Source organism: Phoca vitulina, unplaced genomic scaffold (genome assembly GCF_004348235.1).
Source record: "Phoca vitulina isolate PV1807 unplaced genomic scaffold, GSC_HSeal_1.0 scaffold13, whole genome shotgun sequence".
NCBI lineage: Eukaryota > Metazoa > Chordata > Mammalia > Carnivora > Phocidae > Phoca > Phoca vitulina.
This window is the reverse complement of record NW_022589716.1, coordinates 44,345,350-44,362,860: the sequence shown is the minus strand read 5'-3', so window position 1 is coordinate 44,362,860 and position 17,511 is coordinate 44,345,350. Positions and strand designations below refer to the sequence as shown.

Here is a 17,511-nt window from a genome sequence, read left to right as displayed (position 1 = left end):
ATCACCTAGATTTCACAGTTGTGAACATTTGGACATTTTGCTTTTGACTGCTATCCATGCTGAAATATGTTAGGGTATCTTACAGGCGTGATACGTAGATAAAGGATTAATTAAAAAATGAGAAAGCATTAATCTTTAAAACATGCTGGTATTTGCCAGCCGTCACACCTCACAAAATGATCGGCTGGTCCTCAGTCCCTCCTTGGAACCCCTCAGTGAGCTGAGATGACTTTCTCATTGGGTTTATTCACACCCAGGGCCGATCAGGAACCCCGCATGAATAGGGATGTTCTATCTCAGGCCTCTGTGGATCTGGAGCAGCCTCCCCTCTGCCTGCTTTTCCTATGTGCCAAAGCGGTGGGGAACATTTGTCCTGTGGAACGTCTCACCTCCCGACCATCTGTGTTTCACTGCTTAGATCCCAGTGGTTCTGGTTATCTATTGCTGCATGACCAACTACCCCGACCCTGGCAGCTGAGATCAACAACACTCATGTAATTTGCTCAAGAATTTAGGCAGGCCTTGGCTCCTTTCAGCATCAGTTGGGGACATCAGTGGTGTTCACCTGGCCTCCGAGCGGGTGGGGGCCTCCAGAATGGACTCACATGCCCAGGGCCATGGCTTATGCGGTCTCATCGGTAGGGTGGTCACACATCTTCCCTGGTGCCTCGGTGGCCTCAGAGAACCAGGTGGAAGCCACCAGGCCTCATACAGGCAGCTCAGCATCCCGACTGCCACTCCCCTATGGGAGCAGTTGGAGTTCTGAGTCTCACAGGTTACATGGGTCCCCAGGCCCATCCCTCAGCCAATCCCAGCGAAGGGGGGATGAACTTTGTGGATTGGCTGGGTGTGGTCATGTGGCCATGCCACTGTGGAGCGGGGTGCAGGAAGGACCCCCGACCTGAACCCTCCCTCAGGCTGGTGGGGTTCCTGCTTATAGAGGGGCCCAGTTAGGACGTGGGATTCTTTTTGTTTTTTCAGCTAAACCTCAGGCACTAAGAGTCGAGTTAATTATATTCCTCAACTAATAACACACTATTATCTTGGTCTCTGCAGGGTCCTGCTTTTATTTTATTGGTCGGTTTATTCCCATTATCTTTGCTCCCCATGCCATTCCGTTTTCCCACTATGGCAGATTTCCAGCTCTGCTCAGTGCATATCTGTTTGCCTGTGTTTTGCAAATGGTATATTTTACTTTGGGCATGTGTATTTTTACTCCCCATGAACAGTGTTGGGCTAGCTTGTTCTGTTTCTTAACTTGTTCCACTTCGTGTTCTATTTTTTTTTTTTTTTAAGATTTTATTTATTTGACAGAGACACAGTGGGAGAGGGAACACAAGCAGGGGGAGTGGGAGAGGGAGAAGCAGGCTTCCCGCCGAGCAGGGATCCCGATGCGGGGCTCGATCCCAGGACTCTAGGATCATGACCTGAGCCGAAGGCAGACACTTAACAACTGAGCCACCCAGGCGCCCCTTCGTGTTCTATTTTTAAGGTCCATCCTTGTTGCTCTGTGCACACCAAATCATTGACCTAGCATTCTGTGGGGTCCTCACAAGGATGTGTCTGGCAGGGTCCCAGCAGGGAACGGGATGGGGGGCTCCCAGGGTTTACCAGAGGAGTGGTTAATGAAGAGTCATAGAACCTAGGTGTAGGCAGGGTCGGGGGAACTCTAGGGGTTTGGGCTGTGCTTGGAGTCGTGGTGGTGGGTGGGGAGTCCTTAGCACCCTGGGCCTGCAGGGGCTGGGGAGAGGCAGCTCTCCGAACCCAGCAGGGTCACCCAACTGGAGTTGTGGCCTTTGGTGGAGGGGTCAGCCACCACCAACCCCTGCCCTGGAGGGAAGGGGCGTGGGAGATGGGGAATAGATACTCTATTCTCTGATCTCTTGTCAGTGGCTGCCATTGAGGGCTGCAGGAGAGGTCAGCCTCCCAGGTGCAGAGCAGGGTGGAGGAGGGCAGGGAGTGGATCTAGGGACAAGGAACAGCATTGTGGCCTGCGTCTGCTGGGTCCCCACCTACCACCAGATGAATACCTGGTGACCACTGTGGGCATGTGGACCTCTGCAGATTTCTCTGGATAGCTCACTGGACAGGAGGACGCGGCCTGTGTGCACTGCACATGCTTGCGGACCTAACTGCATAGACGCCCCTCTCCAGGGGTGTCTGCTCCTGTGGTCACTTGGGCCAGCTGGCCTTGTCATAATCACAGTTTTGTTATTATGAATGTGCATCCGTTAGGCAGCTTTGCCAGTGGGATGGGTACAGAGAAGAAGCTGTGTGGGTTTGACTCTGCCTTTCCCTGGTCCCTGATAAGTTCCCACCTTGGGAGTGTGTGACCCAGCCTGCTGGCACTGGGCAGCCTGGCTGGAGGCTCTTTGTTTGTGACCACAGTCTGGCTGCTGGGGCTCCCCCCTGCAGGGAGGTCAGCCTCCTTTTCTTAGCCCCTCCCCTTGTGGCTCCTCTTTTTAGATTGGAAGGGGGGGCATGTCTGCAGAAGCCAGACATGAAGGGGGCCACTTGCTGTGGGGGCCGTGGGAAAACAGCAGCTGGAGTCTCCAGGAGGGACACGTTTCAATCTGAGAACAGCAGTGTAGAGATTGTGCTCTCCTACTCCTCACCTGTGTGTTTCCAGCCCCGCTTGCTTATCTCCACGGACAGGGAGCTTACCCCTTTCCCCTAGCAGCCTGGTCTAATGCTTGACCTGGAGAAAACTATTGCCCTGTGGAGCTGAGATCTACCCCCTCCACCCTTCATACACACCTGTGGGTCCTGACCTACCCAGAACAGCTGTGGAGATATATCGGGGCTTTCTGAGGCTGCTCTTCTCCAGGTGAGCCACCCTAAGGGGCTCGGGACCCTCCCCATTGGGCTACCTCCTCTGAACACATTTCCGTTGGTCCCACCCCTCTCACAGGTGGGCACACAACCATCAAACAGCACCAGGAGGCTCTGAGCAGCATGTCATGAGCCCCAGACTTCCATTCTTCCAGCTGGAGACCATAGTGGGAATGAGCATGAGGTTCCCAGTTTAGGAGTGAGCCTGGGGGGGACCCTGAATTCAAGCACAGCCAACCACATGTAAGTCACATAGGCTTTGTGGGGAGCAGGAGCCCATACCCCATGTGACATCTCAGGGTGGCTAGGGCTCGGTGGTTTTCAAGAGGAGTCAGAAATTTTCTTTCTCTTTTTTTTTTCTTTTTTAGAAACCTGAATTTTCATGTGAACATTTCCAATTTGTAAATGCTGATTAACTAACTTAAAGCTAAAACCCACTGTGTGGGATAAACAAAACACACGAGTTGGCTGACTAGAACCCCAGAACCCGTGGGCCCTCTGTTGTGACCTGAGGTGTGGTGGAGCCTCTTCACTGTATACAAATGCAGGCTCAGAGAGGGCAAGGGCCTGGCTCAGGGTTGCACAGCAAATGAGGAGTACACAAAGCCAAGGCCTGATGTTCTTTATGCTTCCCCTGGGCCTGGGGTGGGGATGATGGGCGAACCCAAGACCTAGAATCACCTAGGTGTGGGTAGAATGTGACACTTGGGGGGGCCAGGGCACCCAGGGGCCGAGAGGAACTAGGGGACCAACTTGTGGGAGAATGTGAGATGGGGTGGAGTGTGGCAGGGCTGGCTGGGAACAAACTTCCTCTGGGAGAAGCTCTGGAAGAAGCCTGCCAGCCTGTGGCGGGAATATTTGCCTCTTGGGGATGCATTGTTCATGTGAGCAAGATGGAGGTGGGAGGAGGGTTTGGGTCTTGGTTTGCAAAGGTTTCCTTTCTTAAATGACGCTATTGAGAGTGGACTCAGGGGCCACTTTCAGGCTTTCGTGCCCCACAATCTTCAGGTAGAGGGTCATTGACCTGGTCAGGGGGGACCACAGGCCCCAGTTCTCCCTACAGCCGATTCCTAGTTGCGCTTTATAGAGCCGCCTCCCCTACCCACTCACCTCCTGAGATGGCTTCTTGGTTGGGGGGCAGGGGTGGATGTCCGTTTGTGTTCATTTGGACTTTCCTTGGGCTTCTCAAATTTGGCATGGCCCAAACTGGGCTGCACATCCCTCTGCAGGCCCTCCTTTGGCAGCCTTCCCTGCCTCAGGAAGCCAGAGCTCCATCCTTCCAGGTCCTTGGGCCAAAACCTCAGCTCTCCCAGACTATGGTGGCCCTCTGCTGTTCCTCATCTCCCTCCTGCTGCCTCAGGCCCTTTGCACTTGCTATTCGGTTGGCTGACATACAGATATGCCTTTACCTCCAGATATTCACATGACTGTCTCCTTTGATTCCCTCAGGTCTCAGATGAAATGGTACTTCCTTAGAGAAGCCTCGCTTGACCACCCTGGCTAAAATGGGCTTTCCCACAGCCCCAGTCACTTCCTGCCCACTTCCTTGCTTTCTGTCATTTATTTATCCATTGTACTTACTACTGCCAGGCATTCAGTAATCTACTGCTTTGCTGTGGGTTTATTACCTGCCTCCCCACATCAGAGACTGAGCTGGCAGCATGGCCATGGATCTGTCTTATTTGCTGAGAACCCCCCAGTTCTAAGGTGCCCGGCACATAGGACCTGTTCAGTCAGTTCTGGTTGACTGGCTGGCAGAGGCCGACCTCCTTGTCCCGCTGTGCTGGGTGCTGAGTCGCTGTCGCTGCCCCCCTCGACTCAGATCCTTGTACTCCACTCCAGTCCTGCCTGCTCGCCCTGCCCTGGGGATCGCTTGGGGTGGGGGGCCGGGGGGGGTGGGTGCGGCAGCATAAGGCTGCTTCCTCTAGAAACAGTGGTGGCAATGCTCTCTGCTCCCTGTCTCCTCTTGTCAGAAACTTTTAGAGAAGTTACTATTATATTGTTTGTTTGAATGTTGAAATGTTTGAAATTATTATATTTATAGGTTTGAAATAATAAGCACTTAAAATACTAGAGATGCCACTTTATTGTTTTTTTCCCTCCTTTTTTTGGAAAGCCAGACAGTTTTAGCAAAGTGACTGCAAACAATAGCTCAGCCTCACTGCGGTGGGTGGAGAAGGAGCCCATGTCTGGGAGTGAGGGCAGGGTCAGGGCGGTTCCCACTGGGACTGCGGACCTTTCCTTGCTGGAGCAGGGAAGCCTCCATGGGGCTTGGGGCCACGGCGTGTTGGGGTCAGCTGCTCTCAGGTCATATGGGCTTTGCAGAGGAAGGGCTGAGTAGGGTTGGGGAGGGCAGGGAGGGCATATCCCAGGGCAGATGGGAGGTGAGGTTGGGGCTGGGGTGGGGTGGGGCCAAGGAAACAGATGGAAGGGGCAGAGAGTGGAGAGCTGTTCCTGGGGGAGAGTGGGCAGGACTTGGGGGGTGGGGGTGTTAAGGACAGCAGGTATCTAGAATAATTCTGGGAATGGTGGTAATATTTACAGGGGCAGCCGAGGACATTGGCAGGAACCTCTCCTGTGGTTAAACTTGTAGTCCGAGGGAGTCTTCTGGGGGGGGGGGGGGGGGGGTGTTCCTGAGCCCTGCGGGGTGGGGGCTACGGGGGGGGGCTTGGCTGGCTGTGCCACAGCCCGGGAGGGGGCTTGTTCGTGCCCAGCATCTACCTGACCATATTGTCTGGCTGGCAGCCAGGCCTCTTGGTGGATGGCTGGGAATCGAGTTGGACTTCGGTGGGGAGAGAAATCATTTGGGTGGTCGTGTGTGTGTGTGTGTGTGTGTGAGACCACCTGTGGTGTCCTGGCACATGGATGAGGCTGTGGGTGAGACAGAGTGTGTGTAACTGTGTGCCTGTCACCAAGGGTGTGAGACGCCAGACGTGTGCCCTGAATGAGTGTGAGTAAGAATGCAGGGGTGTGTGGGGGGGAATGGCTGTGGGCAGGAGGCTCCCACTCAGAGGGCATGTGTCAGAAGGCAGGCGAGGGTGGGGGGTCAGTGGCCCCGCACGCTGACACCTGTGGCTCGTGAGCGACGGCCGAGGCCCCCGTCTGTGCATCTGAGCAGACGTGCCTGGGCGCACGTGCGTGTGCTGTACTCCAGGGGTGCGCGCATGGGAGGCAAGCCGGCTGGGGCGCTGTCCAGCTGTGCGCGTGTGTGCGCTGGCGTGTGTCCACGTGGGTGGGCCCCCGCGGGGCGCTGACAGGTGTTCCTTCCTGTTCCCCCAGGGCCTCGCAGCAGAGGACACGGTTCATCTCGAGGCAGCACCTGGGCCGGCCGTGGGACCATGGCGCGGCTCCGGGAGCCTGCGGGAGCCTGGCTGGCCCTGGCCCTGGCCCTGGCCCTGGGCTTGCGCGCCAGCACGGCCGCCCCGAGGCAGGACTGCACTGGCGTCGAGTGCGCGCCGCTGGAGAACTGCATCGAGGAGGCTCTGGAGCCGGGCGCCTGCTGCGCCACGTGCGTGCAGCAGGGCTGTGCGTGCGAGGGCTACCAGTACTACGACTGCCTGCAGGGCGGCTTTGTGCGCGGCCGCGTGCCCGCCGGCCAGTCCTACTTCGTGGACTTCGGCAGCACCGAGTGCTCCTGCCCGCCGGGCGGCGGCAAGATCAGCTGCCAGTTCATGCTGTGCCCGGAGCTGCCCCCCAACTGCATCGAGGCCGTGGTGGCGGCCGACAGCTGCCCGCAGTGCGGCCAGGTGGGCTGCGTCCACACCGGGCGCAAGTACGCCGCCGGCCACACTGTCCACCTGTCGCCCTGCCGGGCCTGCCACTGTCCTGACGCTGGGGGCGAGCTCATCTGCTACCAGCTCCCTGGTTGCCGTGGAGACACCAAAGCCGTGCCCGCGGCTGCCACTGGGAACTTCTCGGACGCGGAGGAGGGTGACCCCGAGCGACACTATGAAGACCCCTACAGCTATGACCAGGAGGTGGCTGAGGCGGAAGCTGCAGCGGCCCTAGCGGGCGAGCTCCAGGCAGGCGCTGGGGGCCCAGCTGCTCTGGGAGGCGGCAGTCAGCTGTCCTCCGCCATCCAGGCCACCCGCTGGCCGGCCACCCTCCCTAGGCCCACGGCGGCTGCTGCCCTGGGTCCCCCGGCCCCTGTGCAAGCCAAAGCCAGGAGAGTGACAGAAGACAGCCAGGGTGAAGGGCAGGAGGAGACAGAGGAATTGGCCACCAGGGAGCAGCCAGCAGCAGGCGGCCCCACGGGGCTGGATGGACCACCCACTCCAGGACCAACTGGGCCTGGTCTCCCTGCCCAAGATGACAAGGCAGAGGCGAGGGCAGGGCCTGAAGAGAACTTAATTCCAGAAGCTCAGGCCACCCCCCACAGTGCTGGGCAGGAGGGAGCCGGGCCCGTTCTGGGGTCAAGCACGGCCAGTGTCCCCCCATCACAGGCCACACCGAGCTCTCCTGGGGGCACGATGAAGCCCAGCACCCACACCATCCTGACCCTATCTCCCCAAGAGGCAGCCTGGGTCCCACCTACCCAGGAAGTGCCCAAGCAGCCGCCGGTTCTGCCCCGTTCTCGGCCAGAGGAGGACACAGACCCCAACTCTGTTCATTCTGTCCCCAGAGGTAACCCTGAAGGTAAGACCCTATTCTAGTTCCTCCAAGGGCACTCAGCCCAGGGAAGGGCAGCCTCAGGGTCCCGTCAGGGCCCCCAGCTCTCTGCACAGTTGCCTGGGGCTGGAGAAGCTGGGTCTGTGGGGCCAGGCTAGGGACAGTCAGCCCAGCCCATAACACTGCAGGGCAGGTGGCTCTGAGATGACACTTTCTCCCCGGCTGCCCTCCTAGGGACGGAGTGGGTTGGTAGGGCTGAAGTCCCTCTTGCAGTAGGTGCTGGGCTACCTGGTGGGGCTGTGGTTGAGGGCCTCTTAGGCATACCTTCTCAGGACTGGAATTCCCCGAGGAGGGTTCCAGCTCAGGTGCAGGTTGGGCCTAGGGGTGGGGTCCACAGGTGCCCTGGCAGGAAGTGGGGAGTTTCGCAGACCTGGTCCAGCTGCTTGCTTCCATCCCCCCTTGACAGTAGCCTCTGGGCGTGGCTGTGTTCTTGGTCTCTGAGGTGACAGCAGAAGAGATGTGGTCTCTCATGGGGGCTCCTTGCGAGAGCCCAGGACCAGGGCTGCCACCCCTGCCAGCCAGGGGTGGTGTTAACACACACATCATTCTCGTCCCTGCTCTGTGCAGCACCTGCTGGGCTCCCACCTACTCAGAGTAGAAGCCAAAGCTCTCTCCAGGGCCACAGGCTCTGCGCCAGTCAGCCCCGTGACCTCCCGCACCACCTCTCCATCACCCTTGTCTTAGTCTGTTTTGGCTGCTGTTACAAAAATGCCATACACCAGGGGGCTTACACCCCAAGCATTTATTTCTCACAGTTCTGGAGGCTGGGAAGGCCAAGATCAAGGTGCTGGCAGACGTGGTGTCCGGTGAGAGCCCGCGTCCTGGTTTGCAGATGGCCATCTGCTCATTGCGTCCTTGCATGACAGATGAGGGCGCATCTCATCTGAGATACACAGAGAAGAAGCAAGTTTTCTTACATCTCTTCTTAGAAGGGCACTAATCCCATCATGAGGGATCCACCCTCATGGCCTAATTACATCCCCAAAGGTTTGTCTCCACATACCATTCCTATTAGGGTTTGTTTTTTTTTTAAGATTTTATTTATTTATTTGAGAGAGAGAGAGAGAGAGCGAGCGAGCACAAGTGGGGCAGTGGGAGGGGCAGAAGGAGAGGAAGAAGCAGATTCCCCATTGAGCAGAGAGCCCGATGTGGGGCTTGATCCCAGGACCCTGGGATCATGACCTGAGCTGAAGGTAGATGCTTAACTGACCCCTCCCCCCATTAGGGTTTTAACATATGAAGTTGGGAGTGGGACATAAACACTCAGTCCCTATTGACCTTCTCCCTCAACTACTCTGCTTAGTACTGGTTTCCTAGCCCCTTTCAGGTACCTTCCAGCCCCAGGGCCTTTGCACTTGCCACCCCCTCTTGACATGCTCTCCCAGGTGTCCATGTGGCTCTCTTTTCCAGGTCACCTCCCCAGAGAGGCCTTCTCTGACCACCCAGTTAAAAGAGCACTCCACCTTCCTCTTACCCTGCTTTAATTTGTCCTAGCAATGCCTGACATGATAGCATGTAGTTAACTTGTTTAATGTTGTCACCCCAGTAGAATGTTAGTGCCATGAATGGAGGGACCACATCTGTCATCTTCTCTGCTATGCCTAAGGGCCTCCAGTAGGGCCTGGCAACACAGTTGGTGCTCAGTAAATATCGGGTAAATAAATGAGTGACTCAGTGGGGGCTTTCTGGCCACGCCCTCTACCATCCTTCCTCATCATAGCTTCCCAGCCATCCTAGGAACACCTTACAACGACATATCCCCTCTCTTCCACCCATTTCCACACATTTGTTCCCAGCCAGCTCATGTAGCACCTCCTCTAGGAAGCCTTCCCTGAATCTTTATGTCTTGTCTGATCCCCTCACCACCACCCCTCTGCCGCCTCACCTCTGAGGGTACCTTAGGCAGTTGTCTGGTTGTCTAGAGATCCCTCCCTATAGCTGAGAGTCTGTGTCTTGTTCAATCTCATATGTAAACCTTCTCTATAAACCTTCATTAGGCATTAACTGTGAATAGGCCCTGGTGGGCCCTGGGGAGGCAGAAATGGACCACTATGGCCCATGTCCACAGACTGGGGGCTGTGAGGGAGGGATGTCTGGGTGGTGTGTGGGGAGGTTTCTTGGAGGAGGGGGCATGAGAGGGCTCCAGGATTTCTGCAGCATTCCCATATACCCACCCTGCTGCCCACAGCTGTGTGGCCTTGGGCAGGTATCTTAACTGGCCTGGGCCCCGTTTTCCCATCTGTCAAGTACTGTGCCTTTGTTGGGCATAGACTGTGTGCAAAGCCTGTGCACATGGAGCGAGGGGGTGAAATTGCAGGCTCCTCCTGACCTGGTGGGAAGATCACCCCCCCAGCCCAGATGGCTCTCCTTCTAGTCCCAGTATGGTGAGTGGGGCACAGAACTCACTCACCCTTGCTGAGTGATCACCTCCTAGGTGCCAGGCCCCATTTCTTTGACCTGATCCTTCCCACAAGCTGGGGAGGTGGGCTCCTTCTTTAAAACCGAGCACATCGAGGTCGGAGAGGTGTGGCTCGTGGTTCCAGGTCACATGGTGGGAGTCGGTGGGCTGGAACCAGGGCAGTGGGCTTCAGGGGGCTCCTCCTTACCCAGCCCTGAGCTTGCAGGATGTGGGGAGCATGCGTGGGGTGGGTTGGGGGCTGTAATGAAGTACACGTGTGCCTGGGAGAGCTTGCAGGCCTGACTGGAGCATGGTGCATGCGGCGTGTTTGGGTTGCAGCCTCCAAAGGTTCCAAAATAGACCCAGCCCCCACCCCCCACCCCCGCCTCTCGCTCCAGAGGCCTCTCTGTGGTTCTGGGCCTTTGGAATCTTGGAGACTTACTTTGTTCTCAGGAGCCCTAGTTTTTTGTTTTTTGTTTTTTTTTCCCCTCTGCCCTGTGTTTTCTCAAATGGATTTTGGGGTGTGGCCTTTGATGAGGGCTGCTTGGGGCAGGGGCCCCTGATGGGGTGTCCCCTATCCCATCTGAGGGCTGTCCTGGCAGAGGGCCCAGGACCCACAAAGCCCCGAGATAATTAGCAGGGCACGGACCCGGCAGCTGCATTTTTTCGTGTGCAAGGAAAGGAAGGTGTAGGAGGTTGGGGGGGAGCTTGCGCTAGCCAGATAAACAAGGCTGGCCTGCCACTGACCACCCTCATCCATCTTCCCTCCTCTCCTCACCCCGCGTCCAGCCACCCCCCATCAGCTCACGAGTTCTGCTCCACGACCTGCACAACTCAGGCAAGTGGCTTACCGTTTTGCGCCTCCTTTCCTCCATCCGTAAGCAGCAGGGAGGTCCCTGCTTCGTGGGGCTGTCTTGAAGATGAAAGGAGCTGATTCATGTCCAGTGCTGGGCACGGAGCTGAGCACTCGCTGAGTAATTAAAAATGTTAGCCGCTGGTTGTCACCCTCCGCTCTTCATTCTACCTGTTTATTTCCTCAACAGATGTTTGTGGCCCACCCTCCCTGTGCCGGGGACTGTGCCTTTGAACAAGGCCAGCACAGCCTCTCCGCTCCTAAGGTCTCCTGGGGGAGGGGGGTGTTCAAGGATAAGTGCACACACACAGGTTTACTCGTGGCCATAATGGAGTACACGCAGCTCAGAAAGGGTGGGCGGTGGGAAGCCTGATGGGTGGGGGTCAGGGGCCCGATGGAGCATCCTTTGGGAAGTGGGGACCTTGTGGGGGGAGGGCTGGGGCATCCCAAGTGACGGAGGGGCCCTCAGTGCCGAGGAGCTGGGGAGGTGGCTGTGCCCTGCTCGCCAGTGGGGCCGGCTGAGAGGTGGGCATGGAGCCAGAAATGACCCCTAGCCATGTTGCCATGGCAGCCCTGGCGCCTGGAGAAGGACGCTTCCAGCCATTGCTCCAGGCCCGGCTTGGGTGGGGGTCCTGTCTGAGCCGGAGCTGTGCCAGGGATCCTGGCTGCCTCTGAGCATGTCCAGATGTGGCCTAATGGAAGCCACATGCCCGGCTCCCTGGGCTGGGGAGAAGGGGTCCAATGTCTGTTGTCACTCAGGGGGCTTTGTGAGCGTGCCTTCCCCTTCTACTGCTGGGCTGGCATGATGGAGGGAGACAGGGGACTTCTGGGCCCCAAGGGAGGGCGCCTGGGGGCAGGGTGGCCCTCGGGAAGTCGGAGTTTCTCCCTCCTGGGAAAGGCTCCAGCAAGACCTCTGTGGGCCCCCAGACCACGTGGCAGGAAAGGGGCCCCTTCCTTGGACCCTTGTGTAACCAGATTCTGCAGGGCAAGGGTCTTTGGATGCTTTGACATCCTGGTTAACAGGGAAGCTTTAAAACTCAAATAACTCTATTAATTGCAGACATTGTCATGCTTGCGTCTTGCGCCGGCACCATTATAAGCACTCTGTGATAATTAACCCCTTTAATCCTCATTGCCACCCCCTTAGTTTACAGCAGAGGAATCAGGCCCCTCGTCTGAGGACACATGCGCAGGGAGCGGTGGATCCAGATTTCCCTCGTATTTCTTCGTGTCTTCATCCCTGTCATTTCTGAGTGCCCAGTGTGTGCATGGGCTGTGACAGATGCTGAACCTACAGTGTAGAACAAAGCCCAGCACAGTCCCTGCCCTTTGGGAGCTCACGGTTTAGTGGGGGAGATAGCCCAGTAGTCACATGGGTGTGATGTTCTGAGTCATGACCAGCGCTGAGGAAAGAGGTGGATGTGCTCTCTAAGCCTATCTCAGGGATCTGACTTCTCCTGGGGATCAGGGAAGGCTTCCTGGGGGAAGTGATGTTTGAGCATGAGGGCTTGTTGACTGGATGGTAGGTGGCAAGCAGAGAGGGGACAGTGCTCCAGGCAGAGGACACAGCACGTGCAAAGGCCCTGTAGGTGAAAGGAGCGAATTAGATTTAAAGGAAGCTGTGTGGTTGGTATGAGGCTGGGGAGGGGGTAGGGACCACGATGGTGTTGATCCTCAAGATGAAGATTTGGGTCTTTGTCCCAAAAGCAGTGGGGAGCCATTGAAGGTATAAGGCAGGAGGTGGTATGATCTTACTTGGGCAGTGCAGCACTCCCCCTGGGTGCTGGGAGGAGAACACAGGACTAGCAGTGGGCCTTTCCAATGTCTGTGGGTTTCCAGCACCCCTCCCCAGCCCCCCCACCCCCACCCAGAATCACCAGGCTGTGGCTCCCGGGACACAGGAGACAGGGACTTGTCCAGACTCTCCCTGTTCCCCAGAGGATCCTTAGAGACCCTGCCTTTTCTTTTCCAGTCTTGGCCTGTGGGAGAGTTAAACTTGTGTGGGGCCTAAGGGAACCAGGCTGGGACTCTGGACCCCAGAGCTCATGTCCCATGCAACAGAATCACCTCCTGCTAGAGCTCCAGGCTCCTGGAACAGGCAGGGGATGGAGCTGGCCTGTGGAGGCTGCGGCAGGAGAGCTTACAGGAGGGTCCTGCCAGCCCTTCCTCTCCTCACCCCAAACCACGGGGCCTTGAAATGGGGTCTGTGACTCTGCTTAGGGCAGGGCTCTGCAGGGCTTGCTGAGAGCAATAGGACAGGCAAACTGGGGGCCTGGGCTCCCCACATCCACAGTAAGACCCAGGTCTGAAGCCCACCACTCACTCGTGTGATCTGGGGCCCAGGACGTCACCCCTCTGAGCCCCTGTTTCCTTGTTGATGAAATGGCACTGTTGCAAGTGCCCAAGGCTGTAGTGAGGACGAACATGTCAGGAGTGAGGCCTGCATGGAGTGAAGACACAGGCCAGTGTTGCCCGCACCTGGGCCTGCTGAACTGTTAATACGGCGCACGCTCCTCTCCTAGGTCCACCCGTTAGCTTCTTTCTGCAAAGCATCTTTGTAAGCAGTAGAATTTTGTTGTGAATATTTCAAAATTAGAAGATTTCACATAAATTTCAGCTCTCAGGCTTTCCTGGAAAATGGGCAGTTGTGGGCACACCAGGCCCGTGTGCCACAAGGCTGGCCATTGGGGTTACTGACAGGAGGCTCCCCGCCCTTCAGACTGGGTGGGTGCTCTGCACTCTGCTGGGCTAGCTGTCCTCAGTTTCATCAGCAGCCTGGCCCTGGTTGGCAGCTGGGGGTACGTGTCAGAGCATAGAGTTTTGTCCTGTGGTTTATGTGGTCATTCTATTTTATGGAAGAAAAACTGGCATCCTGAGAGGGGAGGGGGCTTTTCTGGAGGTCACAGGAGAGCTGGGCAGGGGGCTGCAGACTCCCAGGGGAGGGGTAGGCTCATGGCTCCCGCTGGGGACCTGGAGGCATGAGTGGGTCTGAGTGGCCTTAGCTGGGCCCTCCCTGTGGTTTGCCTGCCCCAGACCATATAGCACTTGGAGGAAATGGGGCAGGGGCCAGGGCGAGGCCTGTGGTGGTGGGTATCTTTTAATTTTTAAAACTATATCTCCCTCCTTCCTTCCTTCCTTCCTTCCTTCCTTCCTTCCTTCCCTCCTTCCTTCCTTCCTCCCTTCCTCCCTTCCTCCTTTCCTTCCTTTTTCTTTCTTTCTTTCTTTCTCTTTCTTTCTTTCTTTCTTTCTTTCTTTCTTTCTTTCTTTCTTTCTTTCTTTCTTTCTTTCTTTCTTTCTTTCTTTCAGAACAGCTTTATTGAGATGCAGTCATGCACCATAAAGCCCCCCCCTTTCAAGTGTATAATTCAGTAGCTTTTATCAGAGTTGTGCAGACATCATTAGGCTCCAATTTTAGAACATTTTCATCACTCCCAAAAGAAACCCCACACCCAGTAGCAGCCACTTCCCCTTTCCTCCTCCTCCCAGCCCCCAGCAACCACCAAGCTCCTTGCTGTCTCCATGTATTTGCATATTCTGGACATTCCTGGACGTGGAGTAATGCAATATGTGGTCTTCAGGGACTGTCTTCTGTCACTTAGCATAATGCTTTCAAGGTTCATCCATATTGCAGCATGCGTCACTACTTTGTTCCTTTTTATGACCGAGTAACATTCCATGGTGTGGATGTACTATGTTTTTTATCCATTCATCCATCGACGGACATTGTGTTTCCATCTTTTAGCCATTATGAGTACTGCTGCTATTGATATTTGTGTACGTACTTTTGTGTGGACAGATGTTTCTATTTCTCTTGGTAATATACCCAGGGGTAGAATTGCTGGGTCATATGGTGACTGTATGTTTAATCATCAGAGGAGCTGCCAGAATGTTTTCCACAGCAGCCGCATCATTTTTCATTCCCACCAACAGTGCATGAGGGTTCCAACTTTTCCACATCCTCGCCAACACTGTCTGCATTTTTCTTTTCTTTTCTAGGGGGTGGGGAGGGGCAGAGGGAGAGGGAGGGAGAGAATCATAAGCAGGCTCCATGCTTAGAGCTCCAGCACAGAGCCCGATGCCGGGCTTGATCTCATGACCCTGAGATCATGACCTGAGCCAAAATCAAGTCGGATGCTTAACAGACTGAGCCACCCAGGCGCCCCTTACTGTCGTGTCTTTTTGAGTATAGCTGTCCTAGTGGCTGTGAAGTGGTATCTGACTGTGGTTTTGATGTGCATTTTTCTGATGACTCGTGGTGTTGATCATCTTTTCATGAGCTTACTTTAGAAAATTCTAGAATATACAGAACACACAAAAACACATTCCATTAGCCATTCAAGTGATGACATCATCACAATGCCATACACTCGTGGGAGAAAAGGCGTGAAGAAGGCAACTGATGTTGTCGTGTTGTTATGAAAATAATGCTGATCTCATGGATGCCTGGAAAGGCTGCAGGGACACTCCAGGGCCTAGGACCACACTTGAGAACCATTGGTCAGTCCACAAATACTAGCATATTATGCACACCATTCTGCCCTGTGCTTTTTTTCTCTGACAACATATCTTGGGATTCTTCCTTGTCTTTACGTGAAGAGTTCCCTTACCAGTCAGTATGTCACTGTCCACGTGTTCCAGCTTTACTTTCTGGTCCCTACTGACAGATGTTCAGGTTGTTTCGAGCCTTTTGCCATTAAAAAGCAGTGTTCTAGTGAATATCTTTATGCTGTGCCCTGGTGCGGAGGCTGGGTCAGTATGCATGTGCATTTCTTTATATTTTTTGTGAACTTATTATTGAAGCATAATCGATAGAAGCTATCAGAAGCACACAACTCAATAATATATTTTCACAGATGGAACACACCCATGTGACAGGCGCTCAGATCATGAAACATCATGAGACAAGCCAGGTTACCCCCTTGGTGCCTGTCCTGGAAAACCACCACTGCCCTGACTTCTAGCGGCAGATGTTCGTTTTCTGCTCAGACTTTTCTAAACGGAACCAGAGAGTCTGTTCTCTTTTGTCTCTGGCTTCTATTGCTCAGCACAACGTTTCTGACGTAGGCCATGTTACATGCGCTGTAGTTGGTCCTTTTGATCGCTGAGAGGTGCTCCATTGTATGGATGAACCCCAGTTTGGTTGTTCATTCTCCTGTCAAGGGGTGCTGGGGTTGTCTCAAGTCTGGGACCATTAGGAAGCATATTTCTGTGCACCTGCTCGAACCAATCTTTTGATGATCATGGGCACACGTTTCTTTCGGGAGATGCCGGCTCCTGTGGGCTCAGTGTTAGGAGACGCAGGATATACATGTTTATCACCTGGGCAGATGGCAGCTTGTCCTCCTTTGAAAGCTGGGCTAGATTTTTGCTCACACCAGTAATATATGAGAATGGATTTTCCCCATTTATATATCTGACAAGCATTTATTGCATTGTTCTAGGTGCTGGGGACACAGCATTGTAATCAAAACGGATGGAATTCCTATCCCTCATGGAGCTTCCACTCTGGCGGGCTTGGGAAGCCCACAATCAATCCCATGAATATGTAAAGTCTGTGTGAGATGGTGCTAGGCGCTAAGGAGAAAATGAAGCAGGGTTCTATAAAATGTTCTCAGTGTGGCCAACCTGGGAGGTGGAAGATGGTGCCTCGGGGTGGTTCTAGTTAACACGTGTGTTTTGCTCTCCCCATCCTCCACTTTGGCCAAGGGGTCCTCAGCAAGTCTGGCCACGCTCCCACCAATGCCGCGTGGGGCTGCCACCTGGTCTTTCTGGCACTCTCGCCAAACCCGTGCCAGTCCTTGTGCTGGGAACACACCTTGGTCATGGTATGAATGATCTATTGCCATGGTAACATGAGCAGCAAGCCACCACACAGTAAACTTTCATTGTCGCTGCCAAGTGCATGGGGCAGCCAGGCTCTGCTGCCCAGGAGTGGCTGATGGCAGCTGGGCTCATGCCTGTGAGTGTCTGTGGTCAGCTGACGGCTCTGCTGGGGCTGGCAGGTGTGTGTGGGGCGGCCTCTGCCAGGATGGCTTGTCTCTCTGACCCCCTCAAGCTGGTTAGCCTTGGCTTGGTCTCGACCTGGAAATGGGGCTCCAGGTGAAAGATGAGAAGCATGCAGGGTTCTTGGGCCTAGGTTCAGAACTAGTAGAACCCTTCCTATTGCCCCATTTTGTAGCCAGCCAGTCAGGAGGCCAGCCCAGGTTCAGAGGCTCCTCTTGCTGGGAGTTGCTGTGAAGGGTATACATAGAGGAAGGGAGGAGAATTGGGGCTGAGTCTGCCCCAGGACCTGGGCCGGGTGCTCCATGGACCTCATTTCACTTAGGCCCCAAATGACTTTACAGTGAGTCCCTTCCCACCAGGGGGGAAATGCTTGCCTGGCCCATGGCCCGGCAGCAAATAAGTGGTGAGCCCAGGTGTGAACCTGGGTCCGTTGATGCTTAAGGCATGTCTGGATTTCCTGCTTGCCTCCTTTGGTAGGCCCGGTACAGAGCTCCCCAGGTTTGAGCTGGCTCTCCCCCTCTCTAGCTATGTAATCTTAGGCAAATTGCCTTATTGCCTGGGCCTCAGTTTTCTTGTTGTAGAATGGGCTTTCTGAGGGCTCCCTTCTATAGCTGTGTTCTCAGTTGGAAGAAGGCTGGTGTTGGGCACCAGGTGCTGGGGTCTGTCTCCTAGCAGGGCTCTACTCACAGCTGGAGTCCTGGGGGCTGATTCCAGGCCTGGGGTCTCTGTCGGGAAGGCAATGGCCTTTGCACTCTGG

At 55.3% G+C, this 17,511-nt stretch overlaps 1 protein-coding gene across 2 annotated transcripts in view; it reads left to right on the top strand.

Annotated features, from left to right (window-relative positions):
* The window catches only part of FBLN2 (fibulin 2), an 85,522-nt gene that overhangs the window by 21,357 nt on the left and 46,654 nt on the right, over positions 1 to 17,511 (top strand). Inside the window, exon 2 of one of the 2 annotated variants that reach the window (XM_032412009.1) lies at positions 6,112 to 7,467. In XM_032412009.1, the coding sequence (XP_032267900.1) occupies positions 6,171 to 7,467 (1,297 nt within the window). In that variant the 5' untranslated portion in view covers positions 6,112 to 6,170. Of the gene's footprint in view, positions 1 to 6,111; positions 7,468 to 17,511 lie in introns of those variants that run through there. The other variant, XM_032412011.1, reaches the window with a different exon arrangement.